The sequence below is a fragment of the Bombina bombina genome, chromosome 4, assembly GCF_027579735.1.
Source record: "Bombina bombina isolate aBomBom1 chromosome 4, aBomBom1.pri, whole genome shotgun sequence".
Lineage (NCBI taxonomy): Eukaryota > Metazoa > Chordata > Amphibia > Anura > Bombinatoridae > Bombina > Bombina bombina.
The window spans coordinates 691894686-691918799 of record NC_069502.1 but is presented as its reverse complement, the minus strand read 5'-3'; the positions used below and the strand labels follow the sequence as shown (position 1 = coordinate 691918799).

Sequence of the window (24114 nt, the reverse complement as noted above, 5' to 3'; positions counted from 1 at the left end):
TGCAGCTATTATCTTTATATTTTATTTTTTTCTCAAGAATATCTTTTAAACCGGCATCAGCTATTGTATGCTATATAGCTATAGCTAATACACTTGTAAGCTAATCATTCTTTTTTACTCTGTTCATAATGTAAAATTCATTCTTGTGGTGTGAGCGGGACTCCGGGAGCTTGGAGAGAAAGGAGAGGGGTAGAAGGGTGACACAACTTAGTGTTGAAGATACCAGAATAAATTTGAGACAGCAGCCGCCTCACTGAGCTGGAGCAGTGTGTTGGGCGATCCCTACCCATACCTCTTTCCCTCACACTACAAGAATGAATTTTACATTATGAACAGAGTAAAAAAGAATGATTAGCTTACAAGTGTATTAGCTATAGCTATATAGCATACAATAGCTGATGCCGGTTCAAAAGATATTCTTGAGAAAAAAATAAAGATAATATCTGCAAACTTTATAGCAACAGTAGTTTTTTAGTTATGCTTTGAGCGCAATGTCTACATTTCTGTGCGCTCACAGCAATATGCACAGACTTCCGGTTTTGTCCACATAACTCACAGCCATGTCTGCACGGATTCGGCACAGAGCACTCAGAAAGCGCAAGTAAATGTAAAAAAAAACACAAAATCCTAATGACAAGTGTTTAAAGTCCCTTTATGGCTAACAATATTTACTGAGGCTGAGCACTGACAAGCCGGTCCTCTCACACAGCTGTCATTCAGTGAAAACGGCTGCAATCCACTAAATCTATGAAGCTTGTTCACAAAGTTACTGAGAACGAGCTTCATAGATGCATCAAACACTTTGCTTAGTATGCGCATGCGCGGTAGTGAATACGGGAGCACACATCAAGTCAATAGGATATCGGATGCAGCGTGCGTTACAACATGGCGGCTACCACCTCATTCATTAGGGGTAACATTGACAATTAAAAATGTTTGAGCAGGGCATAGATAAAAACATAACAAAGCAACATTAAAATCTAAAAAAAATGGTACAAATAAATCAGTACGCTGCTTCGAATGCAATGTCTTCTAAACTGTTGTTACATCTGTTTTTTGTTTGTTTGTTTTAAAGATAAGAGACAGTTGATATATGACATGCTTTGTTTTATATAAATATATTTATGGTCCATAACAGGAACACTTTTTACCCATTAAGAGTTCACCCATTAAGAGTTGAGGAAAGGTAATTTCACCTACGTATAAGAAAATGGCTTTTCACAGAACAAGCAGACATGTTGTGGTGACTACAGAAAGGGCCGGCTCAAGACATTGAGTTGTCTTGGTTAAAGACAACTCTTTGTCCACTATAGTCTAAACCCAACCATACCCAGCAGTTGCAAAGATTGAAGTTCAGCAGATTGAACTTTCACACAAGATCATGCTGATACTTGCTGATGGACACCATAGTCCTGATGATCAAAACCTTGCTGGCATGGGGGGAAATCATACAAAATCTTTGGGATTTATTTATAAACTTTGTGTTGTAATGTAGGTGTCTCTCCTTCACTCCAGAAACCTGCATAGTTAAATAAACATCTCTCAAGCTAAAATTTGCCTTTCTAAAATTATTTGAGGGACCTCACAGTAGTGATGACACTTGTTAGATCATCTCACTTGGGTCCTACTAGGAACATACGCCACCCTGTCCGCCGCAGCTCACCACTGCGGGCTGAATTCTGCTGCCGGAATTCAGCATTGTACAGCAAATCACGTGTGGGCGCAGGAGCTGTTAATCTCCTTGGTCAGGCGAGACCTAAGAGGTGGCGAAAGGTTAGGGAAGAAGCAGTCTTAAGAATGCTGCTTGTTAAATACGGACTGCAGGTTCTCATGTGAGAACCTGCAGTCGTAGGGGGGCGAAGCCTGCCAAAGTCTTTGATAAATTGACCCCTAAATGGCCTAAAGCTGTAGTAAGAAAATGCAATTCATTACAGTATTTTTGTATTGCACTGTAGCTTATACTTATGTGTTATACACAGGGGGTAGATCACAGTCCATCCATTATCTGCATATTAACAATTGCCAATGGGCTGTTTTTGATGCTGATGCAATCACACAGCCATTTTTATTGTTTATTGCCAGCACTTTTTAAATTATTGTTTCAGTGAAAAATGACCCTATACGTAACATGTGCCAGACCAGTTTTTCTGCACGTTTTAGGCTAATTTTTCACTTATTGAATCCAACACCTAAAAGGACTTGATAATCATCAGAAAACACTTTTTGACTTATTGCTAAGCACCCCAAAATGGTTTTAAATGTGTAACGTCAGCTTTACATGTGGGCAAAACACACTGACATTACCGCCATCATATTGGGTGACGCTAAGAAGCAATGTCTCAAAACAAATAGAAACGCTACCTGCTCAATGAATGAAAGTTAAAGGGATAGGAAAGTCAAAATTAAACTTGCAAGATTCAAATAGAGCGCATAATTTTAAGACCCTTTTAAATTCACTTCTATTTTCAAATGTGCTTTGTTCTCTTGGTATCCCTTGTTGAAAAATAATATGCACATATCCTACACTAGTGGGAGCTAGATGCTGATTGGTGCCTGCACACATTTCTCTTGTAAGGTGTATCCAGTCCACGGATTCATCCTTTACTTGTGGGATATTCTCCTTCCCAACAGGAAGTGGCAAAGAGAGCACACAGCAGAGCTGGCCATATAGCTCCCCCTCTAGCTCCACCCCCCAGTCATTCTCTTTGCCGGCTCTAAGCAATAGGGTCTCTCTTGGAAGGGTAAAGTGAATGTGGTGTTAGATTTGTAGTTTTTGTTCTACAAGCAAAAGTTTGTTATTTTTAAATGGTACCGGTTTGTACTATTTACTCTCCAGCAGAAAAGGGATGAAGATTTCTGCAGAGAGGAAGATGATTTTAGCATGTTGTAACTAAAATCCACTGCTGTTCCCACACAGGACTGAGGAGTACAAGAAAACTTCAGTTGGGGGGAACGGTTTGCAGATTAGGCTGCAATAAGTTATGTTCAGTCATTTATTTCTAGACTGTGATAATGCTAGAAAAGGACTGATGACAGGGCAAATTTATGCTGGTTGACACTATTTTATGGGTTGACACTTTTTTATGGCAAACGGTTTTACTTATAAATATCGTTTTTGAGACACTTAGAAGGTCCCTTTGGGTTTCTTTCAGGGGTTGTTACCCACATGGCTAATATTATAACTCCTAGGAGTGTTTCTTTAGGCCTCACAGCACCGGAGTAAGGTGGGAGGGGCCTAATTTCGCGCCTCAGATGCGCAGTTAGATTGACTAGATCTTCACGCTGTGTTCACATGGTGGCTCCTGCTACAGTTTGAGGACCCATAAGAAGCTTTTTCCCCATAAATCCGACTCCTAAAGGAAGGTAGGGCCACAGCAGAGCTGTGGCAAGGTGCTAAATTTGTTTTAACCGGTCTGTTAGTTTACTATTGATCCGGTTTGGGCATTAAGGGGTTAATCGATTTTTTTGCTAGTTGTGCAATCTTATCAATGCTTTAGGTACATACTGTGAAAATTTCAGAAAGTTTGGTGCATTTTTCACTGTTTGGAAAATAGTGTGCCTTTTTTTATTCCTTAAAGGCACAGTACCGTTTTTTTGCAAAGTGTGTTTTTGCTTGATTAATGTGACTTCTAAGCCTGTTTGTCTTACTACTAGTCTGTTAAACATGTCTGTCACCAAGGAAAATCCTTGTTCAATGTGTTTAGAAGCCATGGTGGAACCCCCACTCAAAATGTGTCCCACGTGTACTGATATGTCTATACATTTTAAAGACCATATTGTTGCACTTAAAAAATGTGGCCCAAGATGATTCTCAGACAGAAGGTAATGAGGTTAGTCCATTTACTTCTCCCCAAGTGTCACAACCAGTTACGCCCGCCCAAGCGACGCCTAGCACCTCTAGCGCGTCTAACTCTTTTACCTTACAAGATTTGGCGGCAGTTATGGATAATACCCTCTCAGTATTTTTATCTAAACTGCCCATGTTACCTGCAAAGCGTGATAGCTCTGTTTTAAGAACAGATTATGAGCATTCTGATGCTTTAGTAGCCGTATCCGATATACACTCACAACGCTCTGAAATGGGGGCGAGGGAGGTGCTGTCTGAGGGAGAAATTTCCGATTCGGGAAAGGTTGCTCTTCAGACAGACTCAGATACTTTGGCTTTTAAATTTAAACTAGAACACCTCTGTTTATTACTCAGGGAGGTATTAGTTACTCTGGATGACTGTGACCCTTTGGTGATTCCAGAGAAATTGTGGAAAATGGACAAGTACCTAGAAGTTCCTGTTTACACTGATGTGTTCCCGGTCCCTAAGAGGATTGCGGATATAGTAACTAGGGAGTGGGATAAACCAGGTATTCCGTTTGTTCCCCCTCCGGGTTTTAAGAAAATGTTCCCCATATCTGACACCACATGGGACTCGTGGCAGACGGTCCCTAAGGTGGAGGGGGCTGTTTCTTCACTTGCTAAATTTCTTCACTTGCTAAACGCACAACCATACCAATTGAGAACAGTTGTGCTTTTAAAGACCCTATGGATAAAAAGTTAGAGGGTTTACTTAAGAAAATTTTTGTTCATCAAGGTTTTCTTCTCCAACCAATAGCGTGCATTGTTCCTGTAACTACTGCAGCTGCTTTCTGGATCGAGGCGCTGGAAGATGCACTCCAGACGGAGACCTCATATGAGGATATTATGGACAGAATTAAGGCTCTTAAGCTGGCTAATTCTTTTATCACAGATGATGCTTTCCAACTAGCTAAGTTAGCGGCAAAGAATTCAGGTTTCGCCATTCTGGCGCGCAGGGCACTATGGCTCAAGTCCTGGTCGGCCGATGTGTCGTCAAAATCCAAACTGCTGAACATCCCTTTCAAAGGAAAGACCCTTTTCATGCCTGAATTGAAAGAGATTATCTCAGAAATCACTGGGGGAAAAGGCCATGCTCTCCCTCAGGACAAGTCCTTTAAGACAAAGAACAAACAAAATAATTTTCGTTCCTTTCGAAATTTCAGGAGCGGTCTCTCTTCATCCTCCCCTGCTGCAAAGCAAGAGGGTAACACTTCACAACCCAGGGCAGCCTGGAAACCTTACCAGGGCTGGAACAAGGGTAAACAGGCCAAGAAGCCTGCAGCTGCCTCCAAGACAGCATGAAGGGGTAGCCCCCGATCCGGGACCGGATCTAGTAGGGGGCAGACTCTCTCTCTTCGCTCAGGCCTGGGCAAGAGACGTACAAGATCCCTGGGCCTTAGAGATTGTATCCCAGGGATATCTTCTAGAATTCAAGGACTCCCCTCCCAGGGGAAGGTTCCATATTTCTCGTCTGTCTACAGACACGACAAAGAAAGAGGCGTTCTTACGCTGTGCAGAAGAACTACATACAATGGGAGTGATCCACCCAGTTCCAATTGCGGAACAAGGGCTGGGGTTTTACTCAAACCTGTTTGTGGTTCCCAAAAAAGAAGGAATTTTCAGACCAATCCTGGATCTCAAAATTCTAAACAAATTCCTCAGAGTCCCATCATTCAAGATGGAGACTATTCGGACAATCTTACCAATGATCCAGGAGGGTCAATATATGACTACCGTGGATCTAAAGGATGCGTATCTACACATTCCTATCCACAAAGATCATCACCAGTTTCTCAGGTTTGCTTTTCTGGACAAGCATTTTCAGTTTGTGGCTCTTCCTTTCGGGTTGGCCACTGCTCCCAGAATTTTCACAAAGGTCCTAGGGTCCCTCCTGGCTGTGCTAAGACCGCGGGGCATAGCAGTGGCGCCTTATCTAGACGACATCTTAATTCAGGCGTCAACTTTCCAAAGAGCCAAGTCTCACACAGAAATCGTAGTGGCCTTTCTGAGGTCTCACGGGTGGAAAGTAAACATCAAAAAGAGTTCTCTCTCCCCCCTCACAAGAGTTCCATTCCTAGGAACCCTAATAGACTCGGTAGAAATGAAAATATTTCTGACGGAGGTCAGAAAGTTAAAACTCTTAACTACTTGCCGAGCTCTTCATTCCATTCCTCGGCCATCTGTAGCTCAGTGCATGGAGACAATCGGACTAATGGTAGCGGCAATGGACATAGTCCCTTTTGCTCGGATACACCTCAGACCACTGTAACTATGCATGCTCAAACAGTGGAATGGGGATTATGCAGATTTGTCTCCTCAAATACAGTTGGACCAGGGGACCAGAGATTCTCTTCTCTGGTGGTTGTCTCAGGGAATGTGTTTCCGCAGACCAGAGTGGATCATTGTAACGACCGACGCCAATTTGTTGGGCTGGGGTGCAGTCTGGGACTCCCTGAAAGCGTATTTTCTAAGTCGTCAGACTTTTCATCCGGGGGAGTGGGAACTCCACCCGGAGGTATTTGTCCAGCTATGGGGCACTCCAGAATTGGATCTGATGGCTTCACGTCAGAATGCCAAACTTCCTCTTTACGGGTCCAGGTCCCGGGATCCCCAGGCGGTGTTGGTAGATGCTCTAGCAGCGCCTTGGTCCTTCAATCTGGCCTATGTGTTTCCACCGTTTCCTCTCCTTCCTCGTCTGGTTGCCAGAATCAAGCAGGAGAGGGCGTCGGTGATTCTAATAGCGCCTGCGTGGCCATGCAGGACTTGGTATGCCGACCTAGTGGACATGTCATCCATTCCACCATGGACTCTGCCAATGAGGCAGGACCTTCTACTTCAAGGTCCTTTCAAACATCCAAATCTAATTTCTCTGCGTCTAACTGCTTGGAGGTTGAAGCCTAATTCTATCTAAGCGTGGTTTCTCTGAGTCGGTTATCGATACCCTGATTCAGGCTAGAAAGCCTGTCACCAGGAAAATCTACCATAAGATTTGGCGAAAATATCTTTGTTGGTGCGAATCCAAGGGTTACTCATGGAGTAAGATTAGGATTCCCAGGATATTGTCCTTTCTCCAAGAAGGATTGGAGAAAGGATTATCAGCTAGTTCCTTAAAAGGACAGATATCTGCTTTGTCTATTCTTTTACACAAACGTCTGGCAGAGGTACCAGACGTTCAAGCGTTTACTCAGGCTTTAGTCAGAATCAAGCCTGTTTATAGACCTGTGGCTCCGCCATGGAGTCTGAATTTAGTTCTTTCAGTTCTGCAAGGGGTTCCGTTTGAACCTTTACATTCCATAGATATTAAACTTTTATCTTGGAAAGTTTTGTTTTTGGTAGCTATCTCTTCTGCTCGAAGAGTTTCAGAGTTATCTGCTTTGCAGTGTGACTCACCTTATTTGGTGTTCCACGCAGATAAGGTAGTTTTGTGTACCAAACCCGGTTTTCTTCCTAAGGTTGTGTCTAATAAGAATATTAATCAGGAAATTGTTGTTCCTTCTCTGTGTCCTAATCTTTCTTCGAAGAAGGAACGTCTGTTACACAATCTTGATGTGGTTCGTGCTTTAAAGTTTTATTTACAAGCAACTAAGGATTTCAGACAAACAACTTCATTGTTTGTCATCTATTCTGGTAAGAGGAGAGGTCAGACGGCGACTGCTACCTCTCTTTACTTTTGGCTGAAAAGCATCATCCGTCTGGCCTATGAGACTGCTGGCCAGCAGCCCCCTGAAACAATTACTGCTCATTCTACCAGAGCAGTGGCTTCCACATGGGCTTTTAAAAATGAGGCTTCTGTTGAACAGATTTGTAAGGCAGCGACTTGGTCTTCGCTGCATACTTTTTCCAAATTTTACAAATTCTATACTTTTGCTTCTTCTGAGGCTATTTTTGGGAGAAAGGTTTTACAAGCAGTGGTGCCTTCCATTTAAGGTACCTGTCTTGTTCCCTCCCTTTATCCGTGTCCTAAAGCTTTGGTATTGGTATCCCACAAGTAAAGGATGAATCCGTGGACTGGATACACCTTACAAGAGAAAACAGAATTTATGCTTACCTGATAAATTACTTTCTCTTGTGGTGTATCCAGTCCATGGCCCGCCCTGGCTATTAAATCAGGTAGATTTTTTTGTTTAAACTACAGTCACCACTGCACCCTATGGTTTCTCCTTTTTCTTCCTAACCTCCGGTCGAATGACTGGGGGGTGGAGCTAGAGGGGGAGCTATATGGACAGCTCTGCTGTGTGCTCTCTTTGCCACTTCCTGTTGGGAAGGAGAATATCCCACAAGTAAAGGATGAATCCGTGGACTGGATACACCACAAGAGAAAGTAATTTATCAGGTAAGCATAAATTCTGTTTTTTCTCTTGTGCATGGCTTACTAGATGTGTTAATCTAGCTGCAGTAGTGCAATGCTGTTCCTTCAGCAAAGGGTAACAAGAAAATTAAGCAAATCTGATGATAGAAGTAAATTGGAAGGTTGTTTAAAATTATATGTTCTATCCAAATTATGAAAGAAATTGTGGGGTTTCCTATTCCTTTAAAGGGACATTAAACTGCTGGGCACAAATACCCTAGAATAGTAACTACTCACTATGGCCTAGATTTGGAGTTTGGCGGTAGCCGTGAAAACCAGCGTTAGAGGCTCCTAACGCTGGTTTTAGGCTACCGTCGGTATTTGGAGTCAGTCAAAAAAGGGTCTAACGCTCACTTTTCAGCCGCGACTTTTCCATACCGCAGATCCCCTTATGTAAATTGCGTATCCTATCTTTTCAATGGGATCTTTCTAACTCCGGTATTTAGAGTCTTGGCTGAAGTGAGCGTTAGAATTCTAGCGACAAAACTCCAGCCGCAGAAAAAAGTCAGTAGTTAAGAGCTTTCTGGGCTAACGCCGGTTCATAAAGCTCTTAACTACTGTGCTCTAAAGTACACTAACACCCATAAACTACCTATGTACCCCTAAACCGAGGCCGCCCCACATCGCCGACACTCGATTAAATTTTTTTAACCCCTAATCTGCCGACCGCCACCTACGTTATACTTATGTACCCCTAATCTGCTGCCCCTAACTCCGCCGACCCCTATATTATATTTATTAACCCCTAATCTGCCCCCCTCAACGTCGCCTCCACCTGCCTACACTTATTAACCCCTAATCTGCCGAGCGGACCGCACCGCTACTATAATAAAGTTATTAACCCCTAATCCGCCTCACTAACCCTATAATAAATAGTATTAACCCCTAATCTGCCCTCCCTAACATCGCCGACACCTAACTTCAATTATTAACCCCTAATCTGCCGACTGGAGCTCACCGCTATTCTAATAAATGTATTAACCCCTAAAGCTAAGTCTAACCCTAACACTAACAGCCCCCTAAATTAAATATAATTTTAATCTAACGAAATTAATTAACTCTTATTAAATAAATTATTCCTATTTAAAGCTAAATACTTACCTGTAAAATAAATCCTAATATAGCTACAATATAAATTATATTTATATTATAGCTATTTTAGGATTAATATTTATTTTACAGGTAACTTTGTATTTATTTTAACCAGGTACAATAGCTATTAAATAGTTAAGAACTATTTAATAGCTAAAATAGTTAAAATAATTACAAATTTACCTGTAAAATAAATCCTAACCTAAGTTACAATTAAACCTAACACTACACTATCAATAAATTAATTAAATAAAATACCTATAATTATCTACAATTAAACCTAACACTACACTATCAATAAATAAATTAAATACAATTCCTACAAATAAATACAATGAAATAAACTAAAGTACAAAAAATAAAAAAGAACTAAGTTACAAAAAATAAAAAAATATTTACAAACATTAGAAATATATTACAACAATTTTAAACTAATTACACCTATTCTAAGCCCCCTAATAAAATAACAAAGCCCCCCAAAATAAAAAAATGCCCTACCCTATTCTAAATTACTAAAGTTCAAAGCTCTTTTACCTTACCAGCCCTGAACAGGGCCCTTTGCGGGGCATGCCCCAAGAAGTTCATCTCTTTTGCCTGTAAAAAAAAACATACAATACCCCCCCCCCAACATTACAACCCACCACCCACATACCCCTAATCTAACCCAAACCCCCCTTAAATAAACCTAACACTAAGCCCCTGAAGATCTCCCTACCTTGAGTCGTCTTCACCCAGCCGAGCCAAATTCTTTATCCAAGCGGAGCAAGAAGAGGTCCTCCATCCGGTAGAAGTCTTCATCCAAGAGGCATCTTCTATCGTCATCCATCCGGAGCGGAGCGGCAGCATCCTGAAGACCTCCGACGTGGAACATCCATCCTGGCCGACGACTGAATGACGGTTCCTTTAAATGACGTCATCCAAGATGGCGTCCCTCGAATTCCGATTGGCTGATAGGATTCTATCAGCCAATCGGTATTAAGGTAGGAATATTCTGATTGGCTGATGGAATCAGCCAATCAGAATCAAGTTCAATCCGATTGGCTGATCCAATCAGCCAATCAGATTGAGCTTGCATTCTATTGGCTGTTCCGATCAGCCAATAGAATGCGAGCTCAATCTGATTGGCTGATTCAATCAGCCAATCAGATTTTTCCTACCTTAATTCCGATTGGCTGATAGAGTCCTATCAGCCAATCGGAATTCGAGGGACGCCATCTTGGATGACGTCATTTAAAGGAACCGTCATTCGTCATTCAGTCGTCGGCCAGGATGGATGTTCCGCGTCGGAGGTCTTCAGGATGCTGCCGCTCCGGATGGATGACGATAGAAGATGCCTCTTGGATGAAGACTTCAATCGGATGGAAGACCTCTTCTGCCCCGCTTAGATGAAGACTTCTACCGGATGGAGGACCTCTTCTTGCTCCGCTTGGATGAAGAATTTGGCTCGGCTGGGTGAAGACGACTCAAGGTAGGGAGATCTTCAGGGGCTTAGTGTTAGGTTTATTTAAGGGGGGTTTGGGTTAGATTAGGGGTATGTGGGTGGTGGGTTGTAATGTTGGGGGGGTATTGTATGGTTTATTTTACAGGCAAAAGAGCTGAACTTCTTGGGGCATGCCCCTCAAAGGGCCCTGTTCAGGGCTGGTAAGGTAAAAGAGCTTTGAACTTTAGTAATTTAGAATAGGGTAGGGCATTTTTTTATTTTGGGGGGCTTTGTTATTTTATTAGGGGGCTTAGAGTAGGTGTAATTAGTTTAAAATTGTTGTAATATATTTCTAATGTTTGTAAATATTTTTTTAGTTTTTGTAACTTAGTTCTTTTTTATTTTTTGTACTTTAGTTAGTTTATTTCATTGTATTTATTTGTAGGAATTGTATTTAATTTATTTATTGATAGTGTAGTGTTAGGTGTAATTGTAGGTATTTGATTTAATTTATTTATTGATAGTGTAGTGTTAGGTTTAATTGTAACTTAGGTTAGGATTTATTTTACAGGTAAATTTGTAATTATTTTAACTATTTTATCTATTAAATAGTTCTTAACTATTTAATATCTATTGTACCTGGTTAAAATAAATACAAAGTTACCTGTAAAATAAATAATAATCCTAAAATAGCTATAATATAAATATAATTTATATTGTAGCTATATTAGGATTTATTTTACAGGTAAGTATTTAGCTTTAAATAGGAATAATTTATTTAATATGAGTTAATTAATTTCGTTAGATTAAAATTATATTTAATTTAGGGGGGTGTTAGTGTTAGGGTTAGACTTAGCTTTTGGGGTTAATACATTTATTAGAATAGCGGTGAGCTCCAGTCGGCAGATTAGGGGTTAATAATTGAAGTTAGGTGTCGGCGATGTTAGGGAGGGCAGATTAGGGGTTAATACTATTTATTATAGGGTTAGTGAGGCGGATTAGGGGTTAATAACTTTATTATAGTAGCGGTGCGGTCCGCTCGGCAGATTAGGGGTTAATAAGTGTAGGCAGGTGGAGGCGACGTTGAGGGGGGCAGATTAGGGGTTAATAAATATAATATAGGGGTCGGCGGTGTTAGGGGCAGCAGATTAGGGGTACATAGCTATAATGTAGGTGGCGGCTCTTTGCGGTCGGCAGATTAGGGGTTAATTATTGTAGGTAGCTGGCTGCGACGTTGTGGGGGGCAGGTTAGTGGTTAATAAATATAATATAGGGGTCAGCGGTGTTAGGGGCAGCAGATTAGGGGTACATAAGTATAACGTAGGTGGCGATCGGCATATTAGGGGTTAATAAGTGTAGGCAGGTGGAGGCGACGTTGTGGGGGGCAGATTAGGGGTTAATAAATATAATATAGGGGTCAGCGGTGTTAGGGGCAGCAGATTAGGGGTACATAGGGATAATGTAAGTAGCGACGGTTTACGGAGCGGCAGATTAGGGGTTAAAAATAATATACAGGGGTCAGTGATAGTGGGGGCGGCAGAATAGGGGTTAATAAGTGTAAGGTTAGGGGTGTTTAGACTCGGGGTACATGTTAGAGTGTTAGGTGCAGACGTAGGAAGTGTTTCCCCATAGCAAACAATGGGGCTGCGTTAGGAGCTGAACGCGGCTTTTTTGCAGGTGTTAGGTTTTTTTTCAGCTCAAACAGCCCCATTGTTTCCTATGGAGCACGTTTTTGAGGCTGGCCGCGTCCGTAAGCAACTCTGGTATCGAGAGTTGCAGTTGCGTTAAATATGCTCTACGCTCCTTTTTTGGAGCCTAACGCAGCCATTCTGTGGACTCTCAATACCAGAGTTATTTTAAAGGTACGGCCAGAAAAAAGCCAGCGTTAGATACGCGGGTCGTTACCGACAAAACTCTAAATCTAGCCGTATGATATTGTATTTTATCCTGTATTTTATCCTGTTCCTGCAGCTCTGTTCAAATCTGTTCTCCTGTTTTTATAGCTTAAAAGTGCCAGATACTGAACTCAAGTATTCTCACAGCCTGTGACAGAAGCTGTACACAGTAACAGATCAGTAATATTTAATATTGCCTATTTTTTAGAGCTGTATAAAGTTATTCAAAGGGCCATGATACCCAAATGTTGAAAGTGATGCAGCATAGCTGTAAAAAACTGACTAGAAAATATCACCTGAAAGAGATTTTACTTCAAAAGTTCCTCAGTAGCCACATCCCATTGTAAAGGACTTCTAAGCAGCAAATCAGTATGTCTGTCCCGGGACATAGGAAGGAGCGAGCTTTCGTACACACTCATCTTATTTCCCTATTCAGTGTAAGGACGTTTACGATGAAATCTCATGAGAGTTAAGTCAAATTTCATGAGATCACAGTAAAAAAGTTCATGACCTCATGCTCATGCTGATTGGCTGCTGTTCATTTCTTCCTCCTTTTTTTTTTTTAACCTGCAGCTGGACAGCAGCTGAAGTGTAACTTTTTACACAGAACTTACTCTGGTGAGCTGAGGAGATAGTGAGGTAAAATATCTTCCTTTTTTACATAGAGATGCTCAAATAATATTTTCCTGTCAGCTTTTTACAGTTATACTGCATCAGTTTCAAGTGATTTAGCATATGAGTATTATGTCCCTTTAAGTTAGGGTGCATGATACAAAGTAGGAGCTGTACATTTTTGCTGTGGCTGCATTGATCTATATTATTGTTCAGTGTTTTTTAATTATATTTTGTGTAACTGTAAAACTGTGTAAAATGTAAAGCTCACATGATGTATCATGCAAGCACATGATACAGCTACAGTGGCGGATTGCCCTAGGCACTTAGAATCCAGCTTTCCTCCCCCCCCTGGATTTAGGCCATTTTTGGTCATATATTTTTTTTGGCCAGGGAGTAATGGGCAGATGACATTATGGTGCCCTGGGACAGGTACAGGTGACATTATGGTACCCTGGGTTAGCAACAGGTGACATTATGCTACTCGGGTAGGGGCAGATCTGACATTATGGGACTTTGGGGTAGGGGGAGGTGATATTATGGTACTCCAGGGTAGGGGCAGGTGACATTATGGGACCCTGGGGTAAGGGCAGGTGACATTATGGTACTCTGGGGAAGGAGCGGGTGACATTATGGTACTCTGGGTAGGGGCAGGTGACATTATAGGACCCTAGGATAGGGGCAGGTCAGGCAAACATACCTCACACCCAAGCTCTCCTTTAATTGCAGCCAGATGCCGTGTACTTGCTGCAGCTGCAGCCCACTGACAATGAGCTTAGCAGCCTTAGCGAGTTAGCATAGCCGTAGAGGTATGATTTGAAGACAAGAAATAAAAGTCTGGTGTCTCTACTGCTCTAGAGACCATGATGTGTACCATGTGGATCAAGCCCCCCCCCCCCCCCCAATAACTAGGAGTATACTGGCCAGAAAGGTGCTAAAGGAACAAGGCTGCTTGCATAAATTATGATCAAGCACAGCAGTCAGCAGACACTTCTTCCTATCAAAAGCAGAACTTTATTTTCACATTAGTAAAACCAAAATGATAGGTCATGTTACAATAAAGTTCTGCTTTTATTAGGAAGAAGTGTTGGCTTGATTGTTCCATTGTTGTAATTTATGCAGGACAGTGGACTGGCATACTGTCAACTGGCATGTTAACAGGGCTGCGGCTGCCCCGGTCATACAGGGATGGGTGGCAAGTTGGCAACCTAAGGCTTAACCCTAAAACTTTTGAGCTGTGGCGTGTGTGCCCTGCGGCTGCCCCCTACCTGAGTTATGTAGTCATAATCAGCCGGGTTAGGCCCCTCCTCTCAGGCGCCGCTCCACTCGTCAACTGACTCCAAAGCAGCTCCACTTCTTCTAACTCTCTTACCGCCTGGCCATCTGGGAGATCACGTGCGCACGTGCTTGACTCCATCCATCTATGTGTGGCGTGGCGACAGGAAGGCAGGTGGAAGGCAGACGGCGTCACGTGACCTCTGTGAAAAGCCGGTCAGATGACTGCCGCACAGTCAAAAATAAAAATCTTAAATTATAGTCACAATGACAATCAATGCACTGCCAACAGAGAAGTGCCGCCCCCCCAAAATATGTCGAACTAGGCACCGGCCTTTTTGGCCTATGCATAAATACGCCCCTCTACAGCTGTAAAAAGTGGCCAGTATTATTGATCTGTGAGTGTGCACAGCTTATTTAACAGGCTGTAAGAATACCTGAGCTGCAAGATGGCAGCCCCCAGTACAAAGAGGCGGAGCTTCCGTAGTTGACACCTTTAAGCTATTAAAACAGCAGAACTGATTTGTAAAGAGCTGTAGGAACAGGATGAAATAACAATAACAGTGACTAGTTACTATTCTTTTGTAGCTGTGCACAGCAGTTTAATGTCCCTTTAAAAATATTACCACATAAATAACACTCATGCCCTCTTTACTAATAATGCCCCTCTTTAAATACTTTAAAAATACATTTTTGGAACAGAATAATTGCACACGTCACCTATTGGCATCACTACACAATATAAAAGGGGATAAAGACATGACTGTCTTTAATCCTGTGATGTAATCAGAATCGCCATTTTGTTTGTCATTAATCTTGTGCATTTGGTTTTTAAACTATAAAAGCAGGAGATTAATTATGCATATACAGAATTGGCAGTGTATTGTTGCTCCTTAGCTGATTTTAGCTATGTGTTTTGCACATGCTCAGGTATATATAAGCAATAGTGCAGTAAGAAAAAATGCATTTGAGCATTTCCTAATTGTAGCTTAATGGTCCATTTAAGTAGTTTCTTGTTCTGATAGTTGGTGCAAACATGGTAATGATTGTAATTTATCACTGTTAGTTTACTTGGCAGGTGTTTAGACTCACTTCATTTGTCCCCTTTATTCTTTTAATCTCATGCCCTATATAACACAAATTATTAGTAGTACAGTATAGTTTACCAGTCAGGAAAACAAGTGTTAATAATCTCCTGAGTGTTAAAGTGAAATTAGAAGTGTCATGGTCGAGATTTAGCATGACATTTTGAGTCTTTTCAATTTATTTTTACTATCAAATTTGCTTTGTTTGCTTGGCATCCTTTGTTGAAAAGTATACTTAAAGGGACAGTATACACCAATTTTCATATAACTGCATGTAATAGATACAACTACAAAGAAAAATATGCACAGATACTGATCTAAAAATCAAGTTTAAAACCTTTAAAAAACTTGTTTAGAAGCTCCCTGTTTAGCACTGTTGATGGGGTTAGGCTGGGACACCCAGTGAAAGGGGCTGAGAAAACAGGAACAGCAGACAATCCCCACTCCCCTGCATATGAAAAGACAGATTATACAAAGAGAAGCCGCAGGAATCTGTAGACATCAGTATACATCTAAAACTTTGGGGCTTGGTTAGGAGTCTGAAAATCAGCACAATGTTAATAAATAAAAAAAATCAAAACTATACATTGTTACACGGGCTATATAAGTGAATCATCTACAAAACATTTATGCAAAGAAAAATCTAGGGTGCAATGTCTCTTTAAGTAGGCTCAGGAGTAGTAATGCACTACTGGGAGCAAGCAGGTGATTGGTGTCTACACACATATGCCTCTTGTCATTGGCTCACCAAATGTGTTAAGCTAGCTCACAGAAGTGCATTGCTGCTCTGAAGCTGACTTTACTATGGGCTCTTTATCAAACATTAATGCAATAATAAAATGCTGTAACACAGAGTATTTTGCTTTTGCACTTTTATATCCCTTTAAATATAGAAAAGCTGAATTTCTTACTTGTCTGCTGCTATTTCTTACTAGTCCAAGACTAGTGACATTTTCTACGCCTAATTCTTATAACTAATATTACTAATAGCATTTCTTTTAAAACCACCTATTCATTGATTGGCGTGAGGGGTACAGAAGATTTTGTTCCTGGGATATTACACATAACCACATGCAGACTGTAATCCTAAAGATCATTGCATTTAAGCACTGCCAAAAACAAAAGACGTTGAACCAGGACATTTCAGGATAAGTAAATCTAGCGCAGATTAAAGCTGTCAAATAGACTCAATCCTGTAAGCAACTTTTTTTAGCTAGGCAACAAGAGAATTAGCCAACGAACCAATGAAATAGAATCTTCATTAAATTGTGGTCAGACATATCTTGTAGTCCTCACTGAAAAATGTCTCCATCAATTAAAGAGGAAATCATTTTCATTACATGCTTGTAGAAAGCTGCAAAATGCTATGCTGAACCTAAGCATATGGAATGCATCAGATTGGGTAATGTTGTAACTGAATTCACTGATGTGCACCAGAGTTTTTTAACATATGAGCTAATCTACTACATGTGGCACTTAATATATTCTCTCCTCTTTCTCCCTAGGTGTTACACTTTTTGTGGCGCTTTATGACTATGAAGCAAGAACAGAAGATGACTTAAGTTTTCAGAAAGGAGAGAAATTCCAGATACTTAATAGCTCGTAAGTCCTAGGCTGATCTCTGTGCTAACGCTATATGATAGTTTTTGGAGTTATGATTGCTGGCTGCTGCTGAATGAATACTATAACTGTAAAAGTAATACTGAGAACAGAATTTCATGCAAATCTATTTTCTTTACCTGAATACACAATATCAAAAAAGGACTTTGTATGCAAAATAAATAGCAATTTGCCTGAAAATATTTTAGAAAAGGGCAGGTGAGATTAGAGGAAGGGAATTTTACCTTTAGCGTGTGCAGTGACTCTTATCATAAGGGTGTTCAGAATGTTTCAAGAAAAAAAGTTGTGCTTAAAAAATAAAATGCCCCAAATGACCTCTAATGGGGTCCCTATCTCTAAACCCCCACCCCCGTTTGTGGCTGAGGGATACGTGACTCTCTCATTTGAAGAATGGGAGTCTACCCTTTTACTTGTCTCTCTAGCACAAACAGTATTTAACCCCCCCTTAGGTTAAACTGCGTTTTAGGTGCTGTACCTCCTTTTTAGGTTATTGCCATTTTTCATTGACCATCTGCATTTACAGGCTTCACTCACATGAAAGAGGAGAGTACTCTTTCAAATGAGGGGTCACATGCCCCTGTATGATGCAGATTATCACTCTTAAAGCAGCAATAACCTGCTCTTAAAAGTGCTGTTTAACCCCTATCTCCCCACCATTTGTGTTAGGTGAACAAATGACCGCTAATTTAAAATGGGGAACTCCACCCTTTCATATGAGTCACTTGTCCCTCTTGACAGAAAATGGAGGGAGATAGATGCACGTTTAGCTGCATCTGCAGGTTATTGCTCCTTTAAGGGCAATCACCTGCAATTTACATGGGTATGTAACCCTTTATGTGAAATAGGGAATTGCATTATTTTAATTGAGAGGTCACACCCCCTCTAAATTTTAGGTGACCACTGTGTAGTATTTGACATAGGGGGAGGGGGCACTTTTAGAGCCCTTACCCCCCCATACAACATAAAAGGGTATGAGACTCCAGTTTAGAAAGTGGTAAACCCCCTTTTTCTTTCAATGTGGGGGTCTTATACCCTTGTCAATAGTAATCGATTGCCATAAAAAATATGGGGGCAGTGGCTCCTAAGGTGCCAAATCCCCTAAAGACAGCATACAAACATATGCTCACAATACCCCTCACATGAAAGGAGGGGTTACCCATTTTCACATGAGGGGTCTCATGTCCCTTTAGATAACAGGCGATTGCCATAGAAATGGCAATCACCTGTTTTCTAGGCACCTTATACTGTGCACTGGGCTATAAAAGGGGCCCTAGCACCTCAAAATAAGCACTAAATTGGAATAAGTGATCGCTCTTTAAAGAAAGGAGAGGCTCCTTTTTCAAATGAGGGTTCATGTGCCCAGATGCCTATCAGCTGATGACTATGACTTCAGTGATCACTTGACAGAACCATAGGCATATGGAACTATATAGAGGGGGTGGAGTATGTCCAAAGTTGTCTCCCACAATAAACAGGCGCCTTATAAATAACTCACAGCGCTGGTTCTGTTTTAAAGGTTCTGGCACTTTTTAGGAACCCCTCATTTGAAAGAGTGAACTCCCACGATTAAGTTAAAGAGGTTTCATGTCCTTATGGCTATCAAGTGATCGTCATAGAAATAATGATAACCTGGCAGTAGCCGCTAGCCTCATTTTGTTTTGCTGCTGATGTTAGGGCTCATAGATCTGTGTTTGTATGAACTAATTCAATTTTTTTATATTATTTAAATGTGACTTTTGGTATAACTATTTATTTTATGTTTTTAAAAATATTTTTGCTATGTTGGATGAACTTGGACAGGGGAAGAACATGAATACATTGTCAAAATTGGTTTAGCCACCCCTCTGGAAAATTAGAATATTGTGTGACTTCAAATGTATCTACTATTTGTATGTTTACATATTTTATACCAACTAATTGTTTGTATAAATTGCAAAATGCTGCATAGGACAAAAAATAGTAAATTGTATCTTCTGATTTATTTGCTATTGAAAAATACAGAAACACAGTAAAATCTAAACTTTTAGTATTTTGGGAAGGTGAACTGAGGTTAAATGTGAGACAACAAAACAAAAAAAAAGCATACCTAGGTAGGCATAGAGGCAGCAATGCACTGCTGGTGGCTATCTGGTGGTTGGTGGCCACGCATATATGCCTCTTGTGATTGGCTCACCAGATGTGTTCCAGCTGGCTTGTTATAGTACATAGCTGCTCTAGAGCTGACTTTAACTATGTGTTTACCCCTTTTCCAGGGATAAAAACATAGTTATATGCAAACAATAGTACAATAATCAAGTGATCGAATTCTTTACAGCATTTTTTAACACTTTCATGGCCCATTACATTACTTCACTGCAGATTTGTTTTAATACAATTAGCTGGTATTTAGCAAACTTTTCTGGACTGTAAACTTTGTAGCAGTAAATAAGATACAGTAAATAAATCATGGGTGTCATTACAATAACACGCAATGGGTTATCATCAGCTTTCAGGACGCTGTACTATATTCCTGTCTAAAGAGATTTTTGCATAGCAAGTGGATAAAGCATTAGTAAATTTGTCACTTTTCCAGTCCATCAGAAAATTTTTTAATGTTTTCAAAGCACTTTGCCCCCTGTTAACTTGTCAGATACGTATCATTGAGGCCTCTCACCAAATATTATCCAATCCATTAGAAAACACTTTCTCTGGCAGTTTTCGCATGACTTATCTTAGTACTTTCAAATCCTTTATTATTTGGCCATTTTCTTATGGCTCCCCCCCCCCCCCCCATTCTTAACAGCCTTTCGAATGCTTAGTTCACATTTTGTAACCTAGTTTAATTTCAATTAGACATGGACAGCTTCGTTAGCTCTCGAGTGCGGAAGTAATCAACCTTTTGTTGACTTCGGCTCTTTTCCTACTTACACATTCGGCAGCTAACAAAGTTACCGAATGCCCATGTCTAATTTAAATAGCGAACAGATCACATTTTGTAACCATTTATTACGTTTGATTGCATGTCAACCCAAAAAGATGGAAAGGGTTAATTACACACCTAACTTTAATGGAGCTTGTTAGAGAACTCAAACAGCCTGCGATAAAACACACAAGCCAGTCATCCGCAATAAAGGATGACTTTTTAAATTAAGTTCTCCATGGCCATTTGCTTAATTTGTTTTGTCCATTGTGGCCTATAAATAATATGTATGTTACATATAGATTTTCATGTATTTACCCAATCAGAGTGTGGGAAATCCAGATGATCTACAATTATCACTGACAGATCATGAGTGGCCTAAGAAATTCAAACACAAGTACTTTGCACTGGTTAAAACACTGCTGGTAAGAAAGTCATATAGTGAAGTTAAAAACATTGATTTTGAATGACAAATTCAGAATTTAGGCCATAGAAAGCTGTGAATATGCTCAGCCCCAAATATAAAGTGTGGTTCTCATTTTCCTCTGGTTGCTGACATGTTGGATGTTTCACTGCCTGCTGTGCTTACCTAAATAGTACTGTTTCCATTTATAGAGGATTATTTCTCCCAGAAAGGGATCAAAATGAAAAGGTAGAATGGTCATGAGTCATAATAGAAGCATTTACAAGGAGAAATAGAGAAAGAGGAAAAGACCTGTACAGTCTAGCAAATAAACACAAGGGACAGATTAGAGGTTTACTATCTTTACTGCAAAACTACATAGTAAGGTCACCTAGAGGAAGGAGGGGACTTTGGGTGCAGTATTCAGGAGGCAGGTTGTTAAAGGGACAGTGCACACCAATGTTCAAATAACTGTATACAATAGACACTACTATAAAGAAGAATATGCACAGATACTGATCTAAAAAAACTTTTAAAAACTTACTTAGAAGCTCCAAGTTTAGTACTGTTGATGACTTTGGCTGGTACACCCAGTGGAAGGGGCTTGAAAAACAATAAAAGCAGCAATCCCCCCCCCCTTTCCCTGACTATGAAAAGACAGATAACATAAACAGGAGCCTGCAGGAGTCTGTAAACGCATATATACATCTGACACTGTGGGGCTTGGTCAGGAGTCTAAAAATCATTTATTAAAAAATAATCAAAACTATGCATTGTTACAAAAACTCTCCTAGATGGGCTACATAAATGGATCATCTACAAAACATTTATGCAAAGAAAAATCTAGTGTACAATGTCCCTTTAATTATATATATATATATATATATATATATACATATACATATACTGTAGCTTTGTTAGTTTTCAATATAATAGCAGGTGTTTATAAAACCTTAATAAATCTAAAACTAACATATACACCTCGTTGCATAGTTCTTAATGGGACATAATACTCATATGCTAAATCACTTGAAACTGATGCAGTATAACTGTAAAAAGCTGACAGTAAAATATCACCTGAGCATCTCTATGTAAAAAAGGAAAATATTTTACCTCACAATTTCCTCAGCTCAGCAGAGTAAGTTCTGTGTAAAAAGTTATACTCAGCTGCTACTCAGCTGCAGGTAAAAAATAAAATAAAAAATGAAGAAACAGCAGCCAATCAGCATCAGCAGTGCTGAGGTCATGAACTCTTTTACTGTGATCTCATAAGATTTCATTTAACTCTCATGAGATATCATTGTAAACTTCCTTACACTGAATATTGAAATAAGATGAGTGTGCACTAAAGCTCGCTCCTTCCGCTGTCCTGGGACAGACATTCTGATTTGTTGCTTAGAAGTCCTTTACAATGGGATGTGGCTACTGAGAAACTTTGGAGGTAAAATATCTTTCTTTTTTTATTAGGTGATATTTTCTAGTCAGCGTTTTACAGCTATGCTGCATCACTTTCAAGTGTTTAAACATTTGGGTATTATGGCCCTTTAAACAAAAAGTCAGCAATATTCTGTCAAACTCATTACTTTCAGTGTATAGCACCCTGCTTTTCAACAGTCTTTCTAAATTTGAAGTGTGCAAAGGTACTTTTAAATTTTTAACAGAAGCATTTTAGCAATATAGTTCCATTAGCAAACATTATTCTAGTAAAACATTACTTTTTTTCAGCTGTGTATACACATCTGACTTTTCAGACTGTCAGCAGTGGCTTTTATTACACAAAGTATTCAAAGATAAAAAAAAATCCCAGACCAACTCATTTCATAGGGTACAAATGAAACTTTTCTGGCAACAGCGTTGGTAAAAAATATCACAAAGAGTTTAGACCAAAGGCATCTAGCTGATTGGTAGTGGTCCTTCCTGCCGTTAGCATATGTATGTATGTGTATATATATATATATATATATATATATATATGGGTTAAAAGGGATATGGTATATGACAAGGCGTTTGAATGGAAAGGGCTATCTATATATAATGTCTAAATATTTATATGTATACTGTACATGACTATATATGCGTATACATGTGTATTTATATGTGTAAATAGGTATATACTGTACATACATATATACACATGTGTGTATGTGTATATATATATATATATATATATATATATATATATATATATACAAACACACTCACAGGCCACTTTATTAGGTACACCTTGCTAGTACCGGGTTTGCTTTTGCCTTCAGAACTGCCTTAATTCTTTGTGGCATAGATTCAACAAACTGTTGGAAACATTCATCAGGGATTTTGGTCCATATTGACATGATAGCATCACGCAATTGCTGCAGATTTGTCGGCTGCACATCCATGATGCAAATCTCCCGTTCCACCACATCCCAAAGGTGCTGTATTGGATTGATATCTGGTGACTGTGTAGGCCATTGGAGTACAGTGAACTCATTGTCATGTTCGAGAAATCAGTTTGAGATGATTTGAGCTTTATGACTTGGTGCATTATCCAACTGGAAGTAGCCATCAGAAGATGGGTACAGTGTAGTCATAAAAGGATGGACATGGTCAGCAACAATACTCAGGTAGGCCGTGGCATTTAAACAATGCTCAATTGGACAGGTGTACCTAATTATTAGTGGAATGGATTCATTGTTGTAACACACCTCTCAGTGGTTAGATTCTAAACTACAACCCTTAGTCAGCTCTCTAGTTTCATATATTAGAGACACTAAACTTGTTCTGAATATTGTTCAGGATTTTACCTGCAACATTAATTGTGTTTGGCTCGCTATCGATGCAGTTTCTCTGTATTCGTCTATTCCGCACACCACAGGTATAGAGGCGATATGCTTTTTTCTCAAACATTTTACACAATATACAAAGGAATTCCAAGAGTTTATTATCAGGGTTACGCATTTTCTTCTGACCCACAATTTTTTCAGGTTTGAGGAGGATTTCTATTTCCAGAGATGTGGTATGGCTATGGGGGCAAAATTCGCCCCCTCCTACGCCAATTTATATCTTGGGTGGTGGGAGCTGATGCACATCTTTAGAGATATAAATCCTTTTAGACCATGCATAGGTCTATCGTTTTATCAACAACCTTGTGCTTGTGTGGTTGGGGCCAGCTGATCAGATTAAGTTATTTGTGGACTACCTGAATACTAACGATTTGGGTTTGCAGTTTACTTTTGAAAACAACAAAACTCAAATAAATTTTCTGGATCTCACACTCCCATCTCAGGAAATACACTTCTTCATGCCTCAAGCTGTCACCCTAAACATGTGGCTTTTGCTGTAGCTAAGGGACAATTCACTAGGATCAAACGAAAATGTAGAGATCTTAAGGATTTCATGATTGAGGCAGATGATCTAGAACACAGACTCAGGGCCAGACAATATCCTTATGGAGACATCAAAAGGGCAAGGAACAGTGTACAAAAACAACAAAAAAAAGGTCTTATTGAAAGACAGAATCCCTTTTAGTAATAAAACACACTTTATGGGGTTCATTTTGTAACTGGTTATAGCGCCCAATATAGAGAAATATGTGCTATTGTGAAAAAACACTTTGCTATCTTAGGAGCTGATGATGGT

General features: G+C 40.0%; 1 protein-coding gene across 4 annotated transcripts in view; it reads left to right on the top strand.

The window, feature by feature from the left end:
* Positions 1 to 24114, top strand: part of FYN (FYN proto-oncogene, Src family tyrosine kinase) — a 444200-nt gene that overhangs the window by 343176 nt on the left and 76910 nt on the right. For all 4 annotated transcript variants that reach the window (XM_053710873.1, XM_053710870.1, XM_053710872.1 and 1 more), the window contains exon 4: positions 17080 to 17176. In XM_053710873.1, coding sequence (XP_053566848.1) covers positions 17080 to 17176 — 97 coding nt within the window. The remainder of the gene's footprint in view (positions 1 to 17079; positions 17177 to 24114) is intronic.